The sequence below is a fragment of the Dioscorea cayenensis genome, chromosome 10 (genome assembly GCF_009730915.1).
Source record: "Dioscorea cayenensis subsp. rotundata cultivar TDr96_F1 chromosome 10, TDr96_F1_v2_PseudoChromosome.rev07_lg8_w22 25.fasta, whole genome shotgun sequence".
Lineage (NCBI taxonomy): Eukaryota > Viridiplantae > Streptophyta > Magnoliopsida > Dioscoreales > Dioscoreaceae > Dioscorea > Dioscorea cayenensis.
Window position 1 is genome coordinate 22,840,221 of NC_052480.1, and position 24,043 is coordinate 22,864,263.

The 24,043-nt window shown below is 35.3% G+C and overlaps 1 protein-coding gene, 1 non-coding gene and 1 pseudogene across 2 annotated transcripts; 2 read left to right on the forward strand and 1 right to left on the reverse strand.

The window, feature by feature from the left end:
- Window positions 1–7,188: 7,188 nt before the first annotated feature.
- On the forward strand, window positions 7,189–11,550 carry LOC120270041 (annotated as a pseudogene).
- A 2,452-nt stretch (window positions 11,551–14,002) lies between these two features.
- LOC120270521 (obtusifoliol 14-alpha demethylase) lies at window positions 14,003–16,808 on the forward strand. Its single transcript, XM_039277553.1, has 3 exons — window positions 14,003–14,150; window positions 14,243–14,709; window positions 15,476–16,808. Exons 2-3 carry the CDS (start codon window positions 14,245–14,247, stop codon window positions 16,475–16,477), a joined length of 1,467 nt encoding a protein of 488 aa, XP_039133487.1. The 5' UTR covers window positions 14,003–14,150; window positions 14,243–14,244; the 3' UTR covers window positions 16,478–16,808.
- Window positions 16,809–18,017: 1,209 nt separating this feature from the next.
- TRNAP-AGG lies at window positions 18,018–18,089 on the reverse strand. Its single transcript has one exon. It is a non-coding gene; the product is annotated as a tRNA-Pro (tRNA).
- Between the last annotated feature and the right edge of the window lie 5,954 nt (window positions 18,090–24,043).

Sequence of the window (24,043 nt, forward strand, 5' to 3'; positions counted from 1 at the left end):
CGGGCCGGGTTTGGGCGAGTTTAAATTTTATGATTATCGGTCTCACCGCCCCGAACCCGCCCAGCCCGACCCATGGACAGTCTACGAAAGGCCACATGTCTGCACTTCATTCTAACACCTCTCCTGCTCACTTTTCCTTTGATGAAACCCTTGACTTCCTCACCAGTTTCCATTCTCCTCAACACAGTCTTCCTCCCTCTTCTTCTTATCTGTGGTTCAGGTGGGAGCATGGGCCCTTGGTGGCTTTTTGGCTAACAATTCCTGCCATGTGTGGGGTTCAATGTGTGGTTGTATGTTGCTAGGTAGGTGCTCACCTTGTAACAGTTGTTCATGTAATTTTCAGCCTAATCTTTGTTATAGTAGATCATTGAGATAGCATGACAGCAAGGAATCCCAGTCAATTGTCATTTCCTACATGAGCATGTGCATGTATCTTTATCAACTACAAATTGGCCTTCAGGACCTACAACTTGGTATTTTGTTCCTCCAGACCAGGTTGTGTTGTAAAACCAACTCAACTGTTTGGAATTCTCTAATTTTTTTAGAATCCTAGGGCAGTGGACTGTTGTACATTTTCTCATTGCATCTCTTCTTTTTTGAATCCTGATCATCAACCTTGATTTGATCATTTCATTCATTGTCACTACCCCCTTAGTCCTAGCTTCAAGTATTTGGCTATTGAAGCACTCACACAAATTATTGAGTAGGATGTCACATTTAAAAATTGATTTGAAGTGTGACCTACTCCAATGGTTATAGGTTATGTTTTTCATGTAATTGCATGCATCTGTGGACATTCCATTTAAGATGGCCATATTTTTCTCAAATACAGACTGGTAGCTTGATTTAGCACATAACCACAATTGGTCTTTCAATGCTTTCCCTCTAAAGTTCTTTTTAAAATTAGTGTGTATGTGTCTAACACAAAACCTGTGCTCACTATAAGGGAATAACTCCTCTATAGCATGTATTAAACCCTAAACAACCAAATTAAGTTGACATACAACCACAACAAGGAACAAAGGGAAAAAAAAAAAGAAACAAGTAATGAAATCATCAATTAATTATATCAAGACAACAATGAAATTGTGAAGGAGTCAATCAAAACACCAACTTAAATATACAATTACCTTCTGCATGTCGGTCATAAATGCCCAGTGATGGCTGTTATTAATCCCTAGGTCCTGTGCAAGCAATTCTAAGAACCATTTCCAATTGTTCTTGTTCTCTTTGTCCACTGCAGCAAACAATTTATATTAAATAGGTAATTATTAAAACATAACAAAAAAAATACATCAAATTAAAAACCAAGGTTAGGGATAACCTATGGCCCATGCAACTGGATAAATGCAGTCATCTGCATCTATCCCAACTGCAGTCAGCAGTTGTCCTCCATAGAGGCTTTTTAAAAAACAACCATCAAGTGAAATTATTTGTCTACACCATGCCAAGAATCCTTCTCTCAAAGGAGAAAGACAAATATACATGCACTGGAACACATCATGGTCACATTTGAACAATATAATAGAACCAAGATGTGTTCTTAGTAGTTCTAGCTTGTAATCATAAAGCCTTGCTATCTGGGTCTTCTCATCACCATTAATAATTTTGGATTGAGAAAAATAATTAGATGCAAATATGGATTCAACTTTAGTTGGGTGCATACATATTTTAGATAAAACTATAAGAAAAGGAAATATACCTTAACGCAATGCATTTGGCTCTTTATGCCTTCAATTTGCTAATATCTACCTCTTGGTTTATCTTTACTGCTTGGATGATGCCAGCCAATTTCCAGGCAGGATCTGCCCTAAATTGCTGTAAGTACGTCTTAGCTATCCAGTTGCCATTAATATGCTTATTATTGTGGTCTCCTGCACACTTATGTTCTAATTTCCCTGCCTTAATCTGGACTGTACTCCCATCATTTACCATTGGTGATGCCCAAAGATAGAAAGGACAACCTCTTTTGCAAAAAGCTTTGCATCTCTTTCTAGAATTGGGCTTAAAATTCATGGCATACCTATTTTTAATACCATAATTCCTCACAGCTTCCTTGAATTGATCAAAACTTCTGAATTTCATTCCTATCTTGAAATGAGGATTTTGGATATCAACTTCTTCATGAAATTCAGAGTACTTTGGTCTACCAGACTGTAAGTCATCTTCATCTGTTGATGATGCTGACTTCAACTCCTCTGATCCTGCATAATCTGAATGGAAACCATCCTCATCCTGGCCTTCTAGTGGTTCTTCATGTACAACCACCAGACTTCTATTCATTTCCCTCCCATCAACTGCATCTTCTTCAGACTCATCAGTAAAATTATAACTAGAATCATTTAGGTCACTGTCATCCTCATTTGTTTCCCTTTGCGCACCTACACCAATTAATCTGCCCTCTAAATCATTGTCCTCCTCATTCTCTTCTTCATTTTCACTTGTTTCATCATGTCCAACCTGATCATCTACAGCCCTAATAAAAACATTGACCTCCTTGTTAGATGCATTTACAGTTAATGCCATCGTAGAGCATCCATGTCAGAATTGATCTCCCTAAGCTCATTCTGCCCACCATTGCTACCTAGCCACCAAATGCTACTTCCTTCAACATCCAAATTAAGATCTTTTGCCATATATAATAGCTCTAATTTTGAAATCTAGTCTGCGCAACAAAAGTCTATATATCCTGCAAATTTTTGTATACCCCTTATACTATAGTGCATCTTGATAGTAAACAATTATGTAGTTGGCACTGAGATGAAAATACAATGAAGGTAAATAGACATATGTATGCAATGATGAATCATAAACAAGTGAAGCTAAACGTATGAAATGAAAATGCCATAAAATTATAAACATCTATTTGCAATGAAGCTAAATAAGGGAAGTGAAGCTAATTGCACATTTATATGCCATACAGAGGAATGAAATGATGAATGTAACTCAAAAGGAATAAAAAAAGGACATGATGACATTTAAATGTGGTAAATATGGATCAGAAACAACAATATAAAAAGAAAAAAAAAACTACTAATGTACATCAAACATATGTATAAAACAATCACATCTATGTATCAAATTAAGTACATCAATATGATTGTTAAAGAACTAATAATGTACATTAGACATATTTATAACAATCACACATATGTATAAAATTAACTACATCAACATGATTGTCAAAGAAGAAGTTAGGTACATCAACCAAAAATACCTGATACCATTAAAAAAACCTAGGAATGTACATCATACCAAAAACCAAAAAGAAGAATGAATGAAATGATGCCAAAAAGCTAAGCCACAAATCAATTTGGCCAATTCTCATTTTGGTTATCACACTTTGATTTAAATAATTACTTACCTTTTCCAACAGAGAAAAAAAAGTAAACCAAAAAAACATTGCAAGGACCCATATGGACCACCCCATGTGGACCATTACAATTAAGTACACTCCATATAGCTATGTTCACAATGACACAATCATATATATATATATGATTCCTGAGACTTAACAAATATATAAAATTAAGTGGTAAATCAATCATATATAATTGTATTGTTACTAAATTATGTGTACATATATATATATATATATATATATATATGATTCCTAATACTTAACAATCATACCAAACTAATACTTGTTCACAAATGTTAGCTAAAAACAACCACCTACAACCAACATCATTGTATATTACTCTCTAATATGTCTAATACATCCCCCTAACAAGGACTTAACATAGAATTTTTTTTTTTCCTCTTTAATATTTGTTTTATTGATCACACCTGACAAAAAATGACCAACAACCAAATAATCACAAAATGGCAAACTTCTCAAATTAGGGTCCTCCTTATTAAAGCTTATAGTGTAGTACAAAAACACAAACAAACACTAATATTTAGCAAATTTGACCAAAACAAATGCTGCACAAACAACTTGCACTACATTTAGTTCAACATCTATACAAAAACCTTTACAAACCAAAAAAAAGACAACTTGCAACATTTAGTTCAACATCTAGACAAGACTTTTAAAAACAAAAAAGAGATAACTTGTAAAGCTTCATTGAACCAAATATAATCTATATTCCACAAACATGCAATGGGACCACAAGGAGGAAGACAATTTTTTCAACTCTTCAGTGAAAACCCCAACATGCAATGGGACCACAAGGAGGAAGAAAACGTACAATGCATTCAGTGAAACCCCCAAAAAAAAAACCCGCCAAAACCCTACTTCAGATCTATACCCTAACTTCACTTAACCCCATATTTGCAATTTTGAGCTCACAGACAATGCTACAAACAAAGCATTAAGGTTAGGGTTTCAAGACAAGCACTTATAGTACCCTGGTGCCTCCCCCTCAGAGGGTCGTATCTCCCAATTGATGGACATCTCGACGCTCCAAAGACTAGTCGCTTCCCACTTTCCTCACCAGAGATTGAACTGCGTCGGCCGGTAAAGGAGAAGAATAAGAAGAAGAAGAAGAAAAAGAAAAAAAAAAATAGAAGGAGGAGGAGAAGGACAGGGGCTTAGCCTTCAAAACATAGAAGAAGCATCCACCGTGGATGATTATCTGATTCAGCACATCCATTCAGCCATCTGACTTGGCCCGGTGAGGATGAATGGGATTCTCCGATTGCCAAGCCAGCAATTGGAGTCGGAATTGTCAGGATGACTGACAAGTGAAACAAAATTAAAATTCGATGACTAATTAGATACAAATTGAAGTTCGGCGACCGAACTGAAAAATGAGCAAAGTTCGGTGACCTATCCAAAAATTAACCCCTCTATATTATTACTTGCTCTTGATTCTACATTCATCATTATTTCCTCTAGATTAATTTCTTCTAATTGTTTAATCATTTCTTGATATTCTTCATCTTCTTCATTATTATTAATTTCTTCCATTATATAATTTTCTTCTATTTTTATTTTTATAAGATAGTTATTTTTATCATACCTGCATTCTATTAAAAAATTTATATCATCAATATCTTCTGGTAATTCTTCAAAATCAATTGTTCAGTATTATCCTGGATATATTTTTTCAATTATTTCTTCTATTTTTATTATTTTTATCTCTTTTTATGAATTTTTTTATTTTAAGATATTAAAATTTCTTAATATTATTATGCTATTTATTAGGATAAATGTTATTATTGTAATACATATTACTTGTATTATAATTATTTTCTCTATTATTTCTTTAAGAATTTGATTTATTGATGTTTTAATATTTGTTTTGATTCTATTTTAGTTTGATGATATATGATTTCTTTCTTTTTGATATTTTTGTTAATATTGTTGATTTGATATTTTGTTATTGTTATATTTTCTGTTTTTTGTCTTTGTTGCAGTAAAAATAAAATTTGGTTTATTTTGTTTTTATGTTTTTTGCAATAATATTTATATAAAACTTGAAATAAGATTTGCAGAAAATATAATCTACTTCTATTTTGAAGTAAATAAAAGTTACTACTACTTTGCAGTATATAAGAGTATTTAAAGAAATTCTTATACAACAACAAGATCCACAACATGTAATATGATAGAAGTTAAACTTGGCAAATAACCTATTTGATCCATAATTATTGAAAGTAAAAACTTATTTTTGGTTTTTGTTGGTTTTTTTATTTTTATGGGTTTTTGAAAAATTATCTTCCTTTCTCCATGGATATTCTCTGTCGGCTTGTTCAACCTTACCGTCTTAGAGTGTACTAACCTTTCCCTGTCTCCGAACTACTAGGCCACCCTTTTAGAGTCTCCAGTTTCTAAAGCCTGAGTGTTCCACTTTGCAAAATTACTTAGAAGAGTAATTTTTTGCAATTTAAATGATTATCTTTTAATATGTGAGAGTTCATCCTTTCCAACTTTCAGAGTTCAGACTTATCTCCACACTCTTTTTCCCCTAAACGGACCTCCTGTCCTTCAGACAGATACTTTTTGGTGTTCTCCAGTTTGTCTTACTCCTTATATTAGTTAGATTAACTCTTTTTACATAAAAGATTCATTTTTAGCTCAAAATATTTTTTCTAAAGATCTGTACAAAACTCTTTTTTTTTTTAGATTTTTAGATAAAGGTTCACGGATCAATAAAAGTCATACTACCAAGATAAAATTTACTATCTACATGTTGGGGCCCCGTTAAGGGTTTTATCCCTGCATGGTAAATATTACCTTGAGGTTGTTGTTAAGGAAAGTTACTGTAGCTCTGATACCACTAGAACCTCCACACTCCGTCGTCACGCCAGCCTAGGGAACAATGGAGAGGTCGTTGGGATGCCGTTCAACTTACTCGGTATGCCGGGGTCATCCTGGGTAAAATAACGGTTAGGGCGGAAGCTTGCTTAAAGAGTTACATAAGAAGAGAGATGTATCCACAAAGAAGTTTCTTTATTTCATCAAGAGGGATGAGATACAAAGGTAGAGATATGGATGTGGGTAGGGATGAGATCCGGATTCCCACACCTTACAAACTAAGGGGCCTTATATAGGCTCCAAGACTTAACCCTTAAGTCATACTATTTATGACAAGACACATACCAAACTATCATGTAGTGAACATGACACTTACCAAACTTACATATTCCTAACAAGACACTTAACAAACCCACTTATTACAAGCATGTAATTTAACAGTAAAACTACTATTGCTACAGTTGCAAACCTATTTCCTAACAAGACACTTACCAAACCCACTCATTACAAGCATGTCATTCAACAATGAAACTTATTTCCTAACAAGACACTTACCAAACCCACTCATTACAAACATGTCATTCAACAGTAAAAACTACATTGCTTCACGATTCTGAAACTTATTTCCTAACAAGACACTTACCAAACCCACTCATTACAAGCATGTCATTCAACAGTAAAACTATAGTTGCTACAGTTGCAACCTATTTTACACACTAAAAAAACAAACACCGACGACTTGCCGTATTTAAACCTATAATTAACCAAAATTTAAAGATTTATGTAAAATTAAAGAACTAAAGAAAAATATTAAAGAAATAATTAAATTAGCAAAAATTTATTTTTTAACCATAAAAAAAAAATGGGTCGCACCCGTTTGCCCGAACGGGTTAGGTCCCGTTCGATCAAGAAAAATGGGTCGCACCCGTTTGCCCAAACGGGTTAGGTTCGATCAAGTCCTCTCTCTCTCTCTCTCTCTCTCTCTCTCTCGCGCACGAAGGAGCGAAGGAGCGAAGGAGCGATCTCGAAACCACGGAGTTTGATCTTCAGAACCCAATCATTCTGCTCGAAATCCCAATCTCGTTGCTTGCTAGAGCTTGGTCCGATTGCTATGCCATCCTCTGGGTTGGTTCTCTCTTTCTCTAGCTTCTTTTTTCCATTATATGCACAGAAATATGCTCTTTTTTGGTGAATTTTTTAGCTTTCTAGTGTGTTTGTTGTTTGTGGTGCAAGGATTTGTTCGATTGTGTAATTTTTTAGTACATTTTTGCGTAATTTTGTTGTTTGTTCAGTTTATGATGATTGTGGAATATGTAGATTGAGAAAAATGTGGATTTTAGGTTTTATTTTTTACCTGGTTGTTGAGGTGTTTTTGGTTTTTTTGATTGGTTATTTTAATGATTTATATGTTGAGAAATATGCGTTTTATGGGTGAATTTTCTGAGTTTCTAATGTATTAATTCTGGCATTCTTGGTGAGCACGACGTGATTTTCATGCATTTTAAAGGATCTTTGTCTTTTTTTTTTCTTTTAATTTTTGTTTCAGGTGATTATAGTTTATGTATAATTAGGAAGATGGGATTTTTTTTGGGCTTTTGTAATGTATTTTATGCTTAATTCCTCCTTCCATTGACAAGGACTTGAATTTTTATACATTTTAGGAAGTTTCTTTTGTTTGGTTTTTTGGTTTCAGATGATTATGATGTTTATAGAGAGTGAGAAATATGGAATCTTATGGTGTTTTGCAATGGCTCTATGTTTAATTCCTCCTTTTAGTTGATCCCTTGAGACTAGAGGATGGGACCTGATTCAGATTCGAGCGGAGGTGGGTTTCAAGCTCCTGGACTGGTTCTGAAGGCCCTGGTGTTGGTGGGTGGTGCCTTGCTTCTCAAGAGGCTGAGGAAGTCTACAACTCAATGGGACCATGCCCGTGTGGTGGCTGAAGCCCTTTCAGGGGAGAAGGTGACCAAGAAAGTCAACATTTTTTCCATTATGAATATAATTTGTTCTTCTTATGCGCTGTGGCTTGTTTTCCATGTTTAAATTTCATCTGATGCTCTTCTTGTTTTTCCTGCTTTTTCGATTGAATGTGAAGTTTTCCCAAGAACAAGCTTGTAGGGACCCTGATAACTATTTCAATTTGAGGTAAACTCTTCTCTGTTTTAGGCCACTGTTCATACGGTTTTCTTTGATATTCGGTTATTTTGGTTAGAATGCTATATTTTGTGTTAGGCACTAGATAGTTAGAGTATGGTCTTCTCTCTCCTTTTCTTAAGACATATGGGGCTGCTATTCTGTTTAATCTGTTTAATGCACACTCTGTCTTTGTTACAGAACGCTCACTTGCCCTGCAACAGATGTTGTCGATGGTTCACAAGTTTTGTACTTTGAGCAAGTGTGTATAGCTTGGTTTACTTCCTTTTGGTCTTCTGTTTTTTTTCATTCTATCAGATCTATGAGTGTAATGGAATCTCTTTGTGGCAGGCATTTTGGAGAGCTCCCCAAAAACCCTTTCGACAAGTATGGTAACTCTCAACCTGCATTCAACATGTCCTTCAACATTTTGCTTTCTTTCTACCTACTTTCCTACTTTCCTTTGTTTGGTTGAAGTAATTCAGATGCACACCTGCGTGTTTTTTATTTTGAGATGTTTTTCTTTGTATATGTGGCTTCTCATTTCCTGGATTTGTCAATTAGCAACAATTTTCTTTCCCAAGTCAGCTTATTTTAGATGTCATATTTAAAAGACATAGAAACTGGACATTGGCTTGCATGCTTGAGCGGAGGTCTATCAAGCATTCAGGGCATTTATCCTGCTTTGATTAAGGTTATACCATGCATTGTGATTAAAAAATTCTAGCTGTGAAAGAGAGCAGGAGGGGTAGGCCCCAAAAATAGTTTTAAATGTCAAATTTATGCATTGTCCACTGATATTTATGTTTATGTTTAAGTGTAAATATATCTTTGAGAAAATGATTATTGATGGTAACTAATACAGAAGGTTCTAAGGATGTGAAATATGAAGGCTAATAGTGTGCATTAGACTTATTTACTATGATAGCTGTTGTTATGAGTTTTGAGCGAAGGATGAAGGAAAATCATTCTAATAGAGCTGCCAAGAGGAGCATGAATTATGCTCATCATGTTTTTATTCTGATACCTTATTTATTGTCTCTTAGGATTAGAGGGTATGCGCATTCAGTAATCTCTTCTTTCTTCTGGCTTGATAACCCTTCTGGTGCATGAGTTGTTAAATATGTAAATATTGAACAATGAGTTCTTAGAACACTCTGAGAATGCATGATTTTCTGTTGCAGAGATTTTATATGGTGAAACCTTGTCCAAGAGAGATGAGATGCGATGTTGAGGTGAGAACAATTTTTAAAGCATAAAGAAAAAAAAATATATGGTTCATTTAATTTGGTGGCCCTTATATTTGGCCACCATCTGTCTGCTTTTTCAGTATGTGGTTGTTGTGTAGTTATTGATACTTAAATTGTTGGTTTTCTTTGCATATATACCCCTCAAAAACCAAGATTTTTCCATAAGCACCCCTGTGGAGGTATATCTGCAAAGTAAATTCCACTGTCAATATTTATGGTTTTATACAAGAAATTACACATACTGCAGGTTTGTGTGTGTGTGTGTGTGTGTGTGTGTGTGTGTGTGTGTGTGTCTGTGTAATTGCTTTGCAGGGTATGCAAGACTTGATCATAGTTGGAGTTTGAGCTCTGGACTACAATGTGATCTTAGTATCTAATTTTCATCAATTTTCAACAGCTGAGTTCATATGCAATTCGAGATGCAGAAGTGTACAAGAATTTCTGTGACCGCATGAAGGACCAACGGCCAAAGACTGAAGAAGTTATTGAGGTATACTTACATTGGCAACACATATTGGTCTTTTGAAAAAAAAAAATTCCTAGTATTTGCTTTCTTCACTCCCGTATTTGTTCGTTACTCCACGTACTTATTTGCTGCCTTCACCACTTCCTGCACCTATGATTACCTGATTTTCACATTTTTATGAACCACGCAGGGGACAATTTTTGCTACAAACTTTAACAACCATACTTGCATGCTAGTGTCTTTGCTCACAATATAATACATTGGGATCCTAATTCTTGTCATAATATTTAAACTAGAATGAAAAGAAGATAGAAAAAATGAAAAGAAGTGGGGCCATTGCCTCAGAGAGGTGTCTTTTTCAAACTTGAATCATAATTGTTTTGTTGTTTTTTGAATTGGAGTTCTGATAAGCGGTTTTCTTGTTTTCCACATTTGTTTGCCCAGTGGAATCATCTCACATACTCTCACTTTTGTTCATTTTGTTAAACTAACGGTCCATATTGATTTAGTTTTAAAAAAGATTTAAATATGTAAGTCCAGGTCCTACTATCCTAAATTTTTGGAATGAATCGGAGTTCAGATAATAATTTTGTGTTTGTATCCAACACATTTCATATACTTCCACCTACCCAATCTGCTGTAAAACATTGGGAGAGCACTTTGTCCTGCTGCAAGTTCCTTTTTTCAATGCCGAGGCTTATATTTATTCTCAATTTCACACTATCTAATTCATTTGTTACTTGCCTAAATAATTTTCCCGCATTTCATCATGCTTTGTTGTTCCATTAATTATTTCTCCTGGATTAGCTTAAGCTCATTCTGAAGTACATGCTTTTGTATCTACATTTTCTTCAATTAAAACTATTTCTGACTTGTATGCTTAAGGTATTCACCGAACAATTGTATTTTCATTTTTTTTTATAATCTCGTATTAAATAAGCAATTCATTCAGGACATCGCAGAACATCTAACAACCATACACCTTTCACACTGTGAAAGGGGAAAGCGCTGCTTATACAAAGGCTCAACACCACCCGGTGGTTTTCCAAATTCCTGGGTATGCTTACTAACTCCCCAATTTATATCCGATAATGTTGCTGTTTCATGGAAATCAAGTAAACTTCTGAACAGAATGGTGCATCACACTGTACTTCGGAGCTCACGATCCACAAAAACGGAGAATTGCAGATGTGGGACAGAGGTTACAATGATGAAGAGAACCAGGTACTGATCTAATCTTTCATCTCACTGTAATATAGTGAAAACAAGCAATCCATTGAATATGTTACGTTCTCTGTTAATCAGGTTTGGGGATCAAAGGAAGGTCCTTACATATTCAAAACTGCACCTTCATCAACTTACAATGAAATGTTCCTTCTCCCCAGTGAATTTAACCCCTACATTGAACATTAGAGAAGAAGATAAAAGAGGGTTCATATTCAATGAATGAGTGATTAAAATTTTATATTCTATTAAAGGTTTTTTGTTTTTCTCTAGTGTTGCTATTTCTCTCAATTGGCAGCAAAGCAAACCAACTCTGAGTTGCTGCTAGTCTTTCAGGTAGCACATACTATTGAGCAATGCTATTCATCACGAATAGGTTGCACGAAAAATCACGCAAATACTAATCTCTGAGTTGGGGATTGCTAATCTTGGAGTTAGGAATGTTAACTCCAGTTCTAGTGTTGAAGCTCTGGGGTTAGTATTTGTGTTGGATTTCATGAGAGTTATTCGTAATGAACAGCATTTCTCCATACTATTTTGATTTTTTTGGATTTTTTTTTAAATTATTTTCAACTTTTTTAAGCTGCTGCTGGTGGTTTTAAAGAAATTATTTTAGTTTTAAAAATTATTATTTTTTAATTCTAAAAGTTCTTTTCTCTGTTTGATTCTATGGTAATTTAATAAATACTCCCTCCAGTTATAGAAAGTCTTTTTTTATGCTTTTTAATGAAAATACATAATATTAAATAATAAGGTTAGATATTAAATAAAAATATTAAATATTAAAAAAATATTATATAATAAATAAAATTTGTATAGTTAAAAAACAAAAATATGTAATAGAAAATTATACATTTCAAATGAAAATTATATGTTCTAAGTTCGAATAAATTGATATGAGCTGTATTAAATAAAAAATAAACTTTCAAAAAAAATAAGCTTCCAGACAAAAACAAGATAGAATAAAATCTCGACCGTTGAATCTTTGATCGCAGCCGAATCGATGTTGGCTCGAGTCCCCAAATAGTTTGCTGATTCAGCACGTGCCAAACATGATTCTGTCCAATATAGTCTATTACTTTATTAGTTACACAGACGAATCCATGACTGTAAAATTAATAAATATATAGAATATAATAATAACATTATATATTATAAATATCACTTCATTTAAACTCTGTTTTTGTACAATTTACCATCTATAAATCCCTTCATTCATCCTGCATGATCCAGAGAGAAGCACAAAAACTCTTTGCATGACTTCATAAATTACTTCCTCTAATTTACCTGTCTAATAAATCTTCTAATTTTTTAATGAATTCTTAATTCAAAAGATAAATTAACAAATGTGTATATATAATTAGGAGCATACACACAACCAAAAATTAATAATCAAACCTTGTATTTTCATCCGGTGATATAGGAATTAGTTTACATACCCACTTCCGCACTAAAACTTTGCAATATCACGTACAGGAATTAGGTTACATATTCGCTTTCACACAGAGAACTTTTTAATATTATTGCGTCCAATGCGTTTCAAACACAGATATTAAAAATCCTACACACCGATTCTTTTAATACCACTACGTCTGATGTGTTTCAAACTCAAATAATAAAAATCACGCAGGAGTTTTTTAGTATCATTGTGTCTAATTCATTTTAAACTCAAATAATAAAATCCTGTAAATCAAGCTTTATACCGTAGGGCATATGCCACCAGAGAAAAAGTTTATTATTATTATTATTATTATTCCCTCCGTTCTTTGAATAATCAAATCTCACATATCAAGAAATTGGTTATTTCACATAATTTAATAAAAAATTAGTTATCTTTCTAAAATTACCCGGGCCGTTTGGTTCATGGTAATGACATATTACCACGTAACTAGATTACCTTGGTAATATGAGTGAGAATATTATATGGTTGGGAATATTGCGATAATTTAATATAACCATGTTTGGTTGGAAACTCTTATTATCGGTAATAGTTCATTACCGTATTTGGTTGTCATGGTAATCAATTTGTTAAAATATAAAAAGTTATAAGATTACCATGGTAATCCAAGATAGATACCAAATTTGGTGGTAATAGGATTACTACTTTCTTGGTAATATTTATAAGTTAGTAATGTGATATTACCATCCACATTACCACCGGTGCAATGCCAAATATGATAATATTTTCAGATTACCATGTAACACGTGATAATCTTTCTACATTACCGCGAACCAAACGTCCCCTTAATTTATATTTTTCACATTTCTCTCTCCTATTAAATTTTAAGAAAAGAATTGAATAGAGAGTTAGGGTAATTTTGAAAAAATAATAAATATTTTTTTATGTTCAAAAATGAAACATGAGTTTATGACAGATAAAAAAGAATGGAGGGAGTATTATTCATAAATGTGTAAATATCAAAATAGTCCCTCTATTTTTCTTTTTTCCGTCCTTTTAGTCCCTTTAATATAAAATTCGCCCTTTTAGTCCTTATATTTGCACATTTTCTTCCTTTAGTTGTAAAATTCGCCCTTTTGGTTCTCGTACTTACACATTTTTATCATTTTTAGTCCCTCTAATTCATCAATTAGAAAGACGGGTTTTATATTAGAGGGAACGCAAAATAAAGGGATAATTTTGATATTTTCACCTAAAATAACAATTTTTTATAATATAAATTAAAATAATAATTTAAAAACTTCATCTTTTTTTCTGGTTTTAGGCGCCCCTCGTTCTCTGAATCTGGGCTTCAGCAGCACCAGCCCCACAACCTTCGATTTAAAAATCACACACAAAACTCCAAACCCGTGCCTCCCTCCCAAACCCTAGCGTTCTCCAATCCTCCAAGCGACGCCGGCGTTCTCGATCTCAGTCAGTGATCCACTCCGATCTCAATTCTCCACTCTCTGCTCTTCATTCTCATACTTTTCTCCCCTAATTTGACGCTGATTTCTGTTTTACAGCCATGGATCTCAAGGAGAACAAGTTCTTCAGCATTGGCCTCGTCTTCCTGGCCACTATCATCTTCATCAAGCTCTTGGCTGCGCTTTTCCGGTCCGGATCCAAGCACCGCCAGCCGCCGATCGTCAAATCGCTGCCGGTGATCGGAGGGCTTCTCCGATTCATGAAAGGCCCCATCTTGCTGATTCGCCAGGAGTATCAGAAGCTTGGGAGCGTGTTCACGCTCAACATTGTGAACCGAAAGATCACCTTTTTCGTCGGTCCCGAGGTATCCTCGCACTTCTTCAAGGCGCCTGAGGTGGAGCTCAGTCAGCAGGAGGTGTACCAGTTCAATGTACCCACTTTCGGTCCTGGGGTTGTTTTCGATGTGGATTACTCTGTGCGGCAGGAGCAGTTCCGCTTCTTCACGGAGTCGCTCAGAGTGAGCAAGCTCAAGAGCTATGTCGACCAGATGGTTGTGGAGGCTGAGGTATACTTAGTTCTCTTGGATCTTAGTCTCTTCTGCTTTTTTAATCAGCTTTTCTTCGCCTTTTGTATGTTCTCTTTCTATGGAAGTGTCAGATTGCTTGATTTGCTTTACAATAGGTACCATTCAATGGTTTCTTTGTTATGGGTTCATAAAGTTCTTGTTTTTCTTCCTATGCTTTAGAGATCTAAGATCTGGCCTGATTTTTTTCCCTTGTCTTGATGTATGATTGAAATCATTGAATATTTGATCACCAGTGTCAACAGTGTACATATCTTATGTTTTGATTCTTGATGGAACACACTGCTTGAATTCATTGGTTAAGTGTTGGTTACTTTTTTTTTTCTTTTGTTTAGGTTTCTTAGAAGACCTTACTTTGTTTTCTATTTTAGATATTTTCTAAATATTTTATCTGCTGTTTATCCGTTTATTTCTTATAAAATATGCTCGTTTTTAGGGTAATGCTTTCATATTTCTAACTGCATGAAAATTTCCATGAGAAGCATCTCCTCTTCTGAAGGTTGCTTGGATAATGACTATCTTGTTCTTTTCTGATTCTGAGTTCATGTAATTCCTATGAATTATGCATCTTCATAGTGGTATTTTTTTTTTTTTAAAGTGTTTTATTGTATTTGAGTTTTCTCAAAATGTTTTTTATCTCAGACTTTTTACTTCTTGCTTGATGATTTTCAGTGACGTCACTCTGGCACTTAGTTCCCTATCTCCCTCACTCATCTCTCTTATCTACATCATCGCTATTGTTTTGCAGGATTACTTCTCAAAGTGGGGAGAGTGTGGTGAAGTGGATCTAAAATATGAGCTGGAACATCTTATCATTCTAACGGCAAGCAGGTGCCTTCTTGGCAGGGAGGTGAGAGACAAACTCTTTGATGATGTCTCCGCGCTCTTCCATGACCTTGACAATGGCATGCGCCCCATTAGCGTCATCTTCCCGTACCTCCCAATCCCTGCTCACCGCCGTCGTGATAGGGCCCGAGCAAGAATTGCTGAGATCTTCTCAACCATTATCAACTCCCGCAAGGTGTCTGGCAAGTCTGAGGATGACATGCTGCAGTGTTTTATTGAGTCCAAGTACAAGGATGGTCGCCCAACCACTGATGGTGAAATTACCGGGCTTCTCATTGCTGCACTCTTTGCTGGCCAACACACCAGCTCCATTACATCCACCTGGACTGGTGCCTACCTTCTCCGCTTCAAACAATACCTTGCAGCTGCACTTGATGAACAGAAGAAGCTCATGAAAAAGCACGGGGATAAGGTTAACCATGATATTTTAGCAGAGATGGATGTGCTCTATCGCTGCATCAAGGAGGCTCTGAGACTTCACCCACCTCTAATAATGCTGCTCCGTCAATCTCATGCTGACTTCACTGTGAAAACCAAGGAAGGGACTGAGTACGACATCCCAAAGGGCCACATTGTTGCCACTTCCCCTGCTTTTGCAAACCGACTTCCTTACATCTACAAGGATCCCGATACATATGACCCAGACCGTTTTGCACCTGGTCGAGAGGAGGATAAGGTTGCCGGGGCCTTCTCATACATTTCATTCGGGGGTGGCAGGCACGGGTGCCTTGGTGAACCATTTGCTTACTTGCAGATAAAGGCGATCTGGACTCATTTGTTGAGGAACTTTGAATTCGAGCTTGTCTCTCCCTTCCCGGAGATTGATTGGAATGCCATGGTGGTTGGTGTGAAAGGTCAGGTGATGGTGAGGTACAAGCGGAGGAAGCTGTCTGTTGATACCTGAACACAACTCATGGAATGAAGAAGACGATATCTTTCATGTTCATGAATAATGCATGCTTAATCGTCTGCATCCATCTACCTTCTATATTCTGCATCGTATCGTGGTTGTAGTAACTTAGTAGCTGTGTGGTTCTTCATAGAATGCTGGACCATGGTAAGTTCTTTCCCATGTTTGCAATTTCATCTATGGTTGCTTCTTGCTCTAATTTATGTCATGAATTATCTCACATTCATTTGCTCCTTTTTGCACTTCTGATGCATGATCCACTAAGTTTAATTTTAGTTTTCCTGTTGCTTGATGCCTTGATCATTATAGTGAATTATCTTTGTCATTGTTCTTGTTGTTTGGTGTGGTATGAGTCTTGGAGGTACCCAACTACTTATTATTATTATTTTTTTTTTCTAAGCTTGAAATGGGCTGTCACTAACATATTTATGTGGATCTCTTGCAGATTTTATTTTGTTTTTTTCTATTTTTTGTGTTATATTTTGTTCCGTTGTTGTGAAATGCAATATTTCCAAATGTAATAATTCCAGTTACAATAGTTCGTAATTATGATTTCTTTATTTATCTCCTACATACAACTGATTAATAGGGTACTTAAATTTTAATTTTGATCTAGACTTGAATTAGGATACTGCATCTCTACATTTTGAAGATTATTGACCTTTAATTTGATACGTTTTCCCTCTGTACCTTATATATATATATATATATATGAGCATCGATCATTTACGAATGTCAGTAAATTTAAAATCTATGAATGTTCAGTTGGATTTCAATACAATGATTGTGCATTATATAATATATATATGAACGCTTGTATGGATTTCTATCCAACGGTCATATACCATGCAATGAACAGAATTATTGTGTTTATAAACAGTAATACAGTGAAAAATAGACTGTACTGTATAAAAAAAATCTAACACTAATCATAACACTAGTGAATCTGTTAATGAGTCTCTAATTTGGTCATTGTATTCAACTGTGGGCGTTCTATAATTCGTTTGCAGTTGACATTTTATATTTATATATATATATATATATTGTGTGAGGCCAAACATCAAGATTTTAAAAAAAAATGAGGGCCTGAGGTTACTTGTAATTTGGTTTAATAAAACTCATCTTGTTATTAATAATTTTGTTTAACGAATAACATTTAATAAAGCCTGTAAGCTTTTGCATCATAAAATGAAAAGGACCTCACAAATCTAGCACCATCTTTGTCTTCTTTTTCTCATGTAACAACAATGTCAACAAGCACATTAATGAAAGCTCCTTCCTTTTTGAATAACAGCACTTTTAAATTGGTTTTTTTTTTCTCTCTCTCTCTTTTATTCGATGTATTTATATTGAGAGAAAGTAATTAAAAAAATAAATAAAAGAATCTTCTCAATAGTTTTTCCTTTCTTTTGTTTTTTTGTGGATTGAGAGAAAGTAATAAAAGCAAAGACAATAAAAAAATTTTATCAAATATTTCCTGTCATTCAACCAATTATTTAAATAAAAAGATTAAAAGCTTAAAATTGAAATTTATGGGGCATTCCGAGAATTGAACTCGGGACCTCTCGCACCCTAAGCGAGAATCATACCACTAGACCAAATGCCCTGCTATAAACATGGTTCATTCTAAAATAAATTGATATTATATTTAATGGTAAACATTTTAGTTAGATCCTCCAAACATCACTATCTTTAAAAAATAAAATTTTTTAAAAAAAATAGGGTGGATAAGAAAATGAATGGAAGAATCCATGCCACTTTTTTCTTTTTTTTTTGAAACAATGCCACCTTTGTTCTCTTAGAAAGAAAAAGAAAAATAGTTCTAAAAGATAAGTTGTGGGTGCATTTCCTAGTAGTTCTCAAGCCAAGTTCTTTTCTTCTTTTGCTACAATTTTTTCTCTTTATTTTTTGCACACATTTTCCACAACAACTTTTCTTATCTTTTCCTTGTCCTTGCCATCTCTTTATTTCTCATTTTTCTTTTATATTTTTCTAACATTTTGTCTAAACTATATGTTTCTAAAATAGCTCGGAAGTTTAATATGAAGACCTTTTGATAGAAAATTCAAGACCCTTTTTTTTTTTACTTTTTTGGAAAAGAAAACTTTGTAAATATATATATATATATATATTACAAAGACAACAAGTGTCATCAAAAGAATAACAGACAAAGGTGCGACAATTGCAGTGTCTAGTGACTTTTTAGGGATATACCATGTGGAGTAAACTAACACATGGGGCAATAAAAAGCTATAACTCCATAATAGTAAATCCCCTGTCATGTAACCTCACCTCATAGTGGTGAAGAATAGTCAATGAACAATACTCTACAGTAGCATCTATCCATTCATTGCCATGATGCCTTACCACAAGACCATACTAGTATTGGCTCCTTTAGATTTTTTTTTAGTAGATTTATATGTTTAGGTTCCATGGATAATGTTTTTAATTCAATAACCTCCAATGGTGTTATTATTGGATATAGGCCAACTTAAGCTCATCTCATACATCTCAACCTAGTCATGTAATCTCTTTGATTTATTCTCTACTTTTATTTCGGCACCAATCTTGAATAATCACGAAATCAATCTTTTGATTTTTTTTTCCTTAGATTAATGATGCTAATTAATTTTTTATCTTAGATTGTGTTATGTCAAACACAGCAATAATATGAAGAAAAAACAAAAGAAAAATAATAGCACACAGAGATTTACGTGGTTCGGTCTATATGACCTACGTCCACGGGCAAGAAGATAGAGATTTCTTATTCTTCTCTTTCGAGGAAAAAAACTCATTCAGATGATACAGATAAAAAACCCTATATATATCCAAATTAAAATAAAATAATATAACCCACAATAGATCAGTCTGTTGGGCAGGCCCAAGCCAAACACCCACCACATATTTTCATTGAAATCTCTAATTTAGGGTTAGGGTCGAGTCATAATTTGAATAGGGTTACAATCACAATCAATTTCAAATTCAAGGCATCTCAACAAATCTCCACCTTGACTTGAATTTTCCCATGCATCAAGAACCAAGAACATCCCCCTGCCATCCACGCCCCAAAGGGCCTCACGTCATGCGGATATTCACCAAGTCCAAGCTATGCTTTGAACTTTTCTGTACGTAAAGGCTTCGTCAACATATTTGCTGGATTGTTTGCTGTGGCTATTTTCTCTATGGAGAGCCGTTTGTCTTCAATAACATCCCGAATAAAGTTCAACCTGACATCAATATGCTTTGATCTTTCATGATAGACTGGATTCTTCGCCAAGCTTAATGCACTCTGACTATCACAATAAATAATTGGTCTCTGCACATTCAAACCCAAACTATCAATAAGACCATGCACCCACATGCCTTTCTTCACCCCTTCTGTCAGTGACATGTATTCTGCTTCAGTGGTAGACAAAGCAACTGTAGACTGAAGTGTTGATTTCCAACTGATGGCACACCCAAATAAGGTAAAAAATATAGCAAGTCAAATATCTCCTCTTAATAAGGTCACCGCCATAGTCAGAATCTGTATAGCCAACAAGACCACCTGCATAGACCATCGATTATCATAAACTAAGCAAATATCACTGTCATTCTTTCAAATATCGCATAATCCATTTAAGCGCCTCCCAATGAGCCTTCCTCGGATTACTCATAAACCTACTTACCACACTAATCGCATGAGCCAATCGGCGTAGTACATACCATTCCATACATCAAGCTACCAACGAGCATTCGAATAAGGGACTCTACTCATATAATCCCTCTCATCATTTTGTACTAGGTAAAAGTACTAGCATCAAATTTAAAGTGTGATGCCAAAAGAGTACTAGCCCGACTTTTGAGTGTTCCATCCGAAAAAAGACTGCAACAACTTTTCAATATACTTCTGTTGTGAAACATATAATAGTCCTGCTTTCCAGTCTATCCAAATCTCCATACCCAACATCTTTTTTATGCGACCTAAATTTTTTTCATTTTCAAACTCATTCCTTAATAATGCCTTCAAACTATCAATTTTCGACTTTTATTCTTAGTTGCAGATCAACATGTCATCCACATATAGCAACAAATATATAAAAGAACCATCTAGAAGCTTTCTAGAGTAAACACAATTATCATACTCATTACGCACAAAATCATGAGAAACCATGAATGTATTAAACCTTTTATACCACTGCCTCGGGGACTGCTTCAACCCATACAGTGATCTTTTTAGCAAACATAAAAGGTCTTCCTTTCCGGAAACAAGAAATCCCTCGGGTTGTGACATATAAATCTGTTCCTCTAGATTCCCATGTAAAAAAAGTCTGTTTTGACATCAAAGTCGTTTCTAACTCAAATCAAAAGCACTTTACTGATCGCTAGAAGAACCCGAATTGTTTTGTGCTTACAAATCGGTGAGAATACTTCATGATAATCAATTCCCTCCTACGTGAAAAAAACCCTTTACCACGAAGCCTTGCTTTGAACCTTCTTTCGGTTCAACTCCGGAATCCTTCTTCTTCTTGAACACCCATTTGCATCCCATCTGGTTTTTACACCCTTTGGTAATGGAACTAGTTCCCAGGTTTTGTTCTTTGCTAGAGATTGTATCTCCTCATTTATGGCAATCAACCATTCTGATGCTTCTCTACTCTGTACTGCCTCTTTATATGACCTCGGTTAATCAGAATCAATATGTTCTCCTATTGCCAAAGCATAAACAATAGAGTTAGTATTAACAATATTGACAAAATCTGCATACCTCAAAGGCTTTCTAATTTCCCTTCTTGGTCTCCTTGCTGCTATACTCTGTGATTCAACAGTTTCTTCTATTTCTTTTTGAGCTTCAATCTCAAACTCCACCTTCAGTTAGCACCACGATCTTTATTACCCTGCAACATTATCAAGCTCCTTTCTCCGGCCAAACATAGCGATTCATCAAAAGTAACATCTCCGCTAATGATAAATTTTGGAGTTCTATCTTTTTCGATGACACCACGATCTATATCCTTTAACTCCAACAGACATACCCTAGAAATATGCATTTCATTGCCCTTCGCTCAAGTGTACCATCATTCACATGAGCATAAGCAGGACAACCAAATATACGCAAAGCAGAATAATCAGAGGGTTTACTGGGACCATACCTCTTGAGAGTCTTCAAAATCAATTGCGAGTTGATGGAGATCTTTTTCACCGAGATAACAAGCGATGTTAAGCGCTTCAGCTCAAGAAATTGCTTAGAGAGGCGAGCCTTAATCACATGCATCGAGCACTGTACATGTGATGTTTGGTTCATGCGTTACGCAACTCCGATTCTGGCGTGGTGTATATCGTGCATGCTGTGGTGCTTCACTATACCTTCTTTCTTGTAAAACTCATCAAATGGTTTATTACAAAATTCTAAACCATTATCTGTTCTGAGTGTCTTGACTTGTTTGCTTGTCCGCTTTTCAACCATAGTCTTCCACTCCTTGAACCTCCCAAACACCTCATCCTTTGATCTCAGAAAATATACCCATACCTTTCTAGAATAATCATCAATGAAAGTAACGAAGTACCTACATCTGCCATGAGACTCAGCTGGAGAGGGACCGCACAAATCTGAATGAATATAATCAAGAATACCAGTTGAAGTGTGCTTTCCAGAATTGAACTTCACCCTGCGTTGCTTTCCCATAACACAAGTCTCACAAAATTTCAGTTTTCCAGTTTCTACACCACACAACAATCCTTGTTTGCTCAGCACTGTAAGCCCTCTCTCACTCATGTGACCCAGTCTATAATATCATAATTCTGTTCTATCATTATGCTGCTCCAAGGAATGAGATACAACCACTATTCACATCACTGAACTGCCCATCAGTAAGTAAATACCATACTGCAATCTACCCTTCATGACTACCAGAGCACCTTTAGAAACTCTTAATTGCTCACCAACACCGAGGACTGTACCCTTTCGTTTTTGCTAGAGTACCGATAGCAATCAAGTTCTTGCGTGAGACCGAGGGAACATACCATGCATCAAATGTTCTAACTATTCCATCATACATCTTAATCGCGACGAGAACCACCGCCTTCGACACTAAGCTCCTCATCATCACCCAAATGTACACTGCCTTTCCAATCCTTGAAAGAAGTGAACAATTCCTTTGAGAATGTCATATGATAAGATGCACCAGTGTCCAAGACCCAAGTATATATTTGCAGAACCTGAAATATTGACAGTCAAAACATCACTTCCCATGCCTTCATCAGAACTATCCACTGCTACATCATCATTATCTTGCATCACTGTGATTCCTTTCTGCACTATAGATGCACTAGGATTACTACTTGATTCTTTATTCTCATTTCCTTTCTTCCTCTGTGGGCAATCTTTCCTGAAGTGACCTTTTTCTTTACAGAAAAAAACAACGTAATCCTCTAGGTCTCGATTTGGAACGTGATTTTCCCATGTTCCTACCATCTCGTTCCTTGATCCTGCCTCTGCTAACAATCAAACCTGCTTCTGCACCATCTTCTTTGGAACCAGAAACCTTCCGCTTCAATTCCTTAGATTGCATAGCATCCTTCACATCGCTAACAGAAATACTGTCTCTACCATATACCATAGTATCAACAAAATTCTCATATGAATTTGGCAAGGAACATAAGAGGATGATAGCTTGATCCTCATCATCAATTTTAACACCAACACCTTGTAGATCTAGAGTAATCCGGTTAAAATTGTCAAGATGATCTTTCACCTGCATATTCTCTGTCATCCGAAAGGTATACAAATGTTGTTTTTGATACAACTGGTTGGTTAGGGATTTCTTCTGAAACTTGCTTTCCAGCTTCTTTCATAATCATGCCGCAGTCATTTCATCAATGACCTCTCGCAAGACTTCATCAGTTAGACTCAAAAGAATAGCGCTATGAGCCTTTGCCAAAATCTCTGTCTTCTCCTCCACCTTCATCTCCGCTGGTAATTTTCCTTCTCCTTACAATGATGTCACACATCCCTGCTTAACCAGAATCGCCTTCATCTTGATCTTCCACAAAGTGAAATCATTCGATCCATTGAACTTCTCAATTTCGAATTTATGAGAGGCCATCCTTTTCAAACGAAACCGAAAACCCTAAATTGAAGTTGAATTCAAGGGACCTTGCTTTTGATGCCACTTGTTATGCCAAAACACGACAATAATATGAAGAAAAAACAAAAGAAAAATAGTAGCACACAGAGATTTACGTGGTTCGGTCTATATGACCTACGTCCACGGCCAGGGAGATAGAGATTTCTAATTCTTCTCTTTCGAGGAAAAAAACTCATTCAAATGATACAGATAAAAAAACCCTATATATATCCAAATTAAAATAAAATAATATAACCCACAATGGATTAGATACAGTTGGGCGGGGCCCAAAAAGCCCACCACAGATTTTTATTAAAATCTCTAATTTAGGGTTTACTCCCTAAATTAGGGTTGAGTCATAATTTGGATAGGGTTACAATCACAATCAATTTCAAATTCAAGGCATCTCAACAGATTGTTAATCTTGATATATTCTTTTCATGGATTGATGATA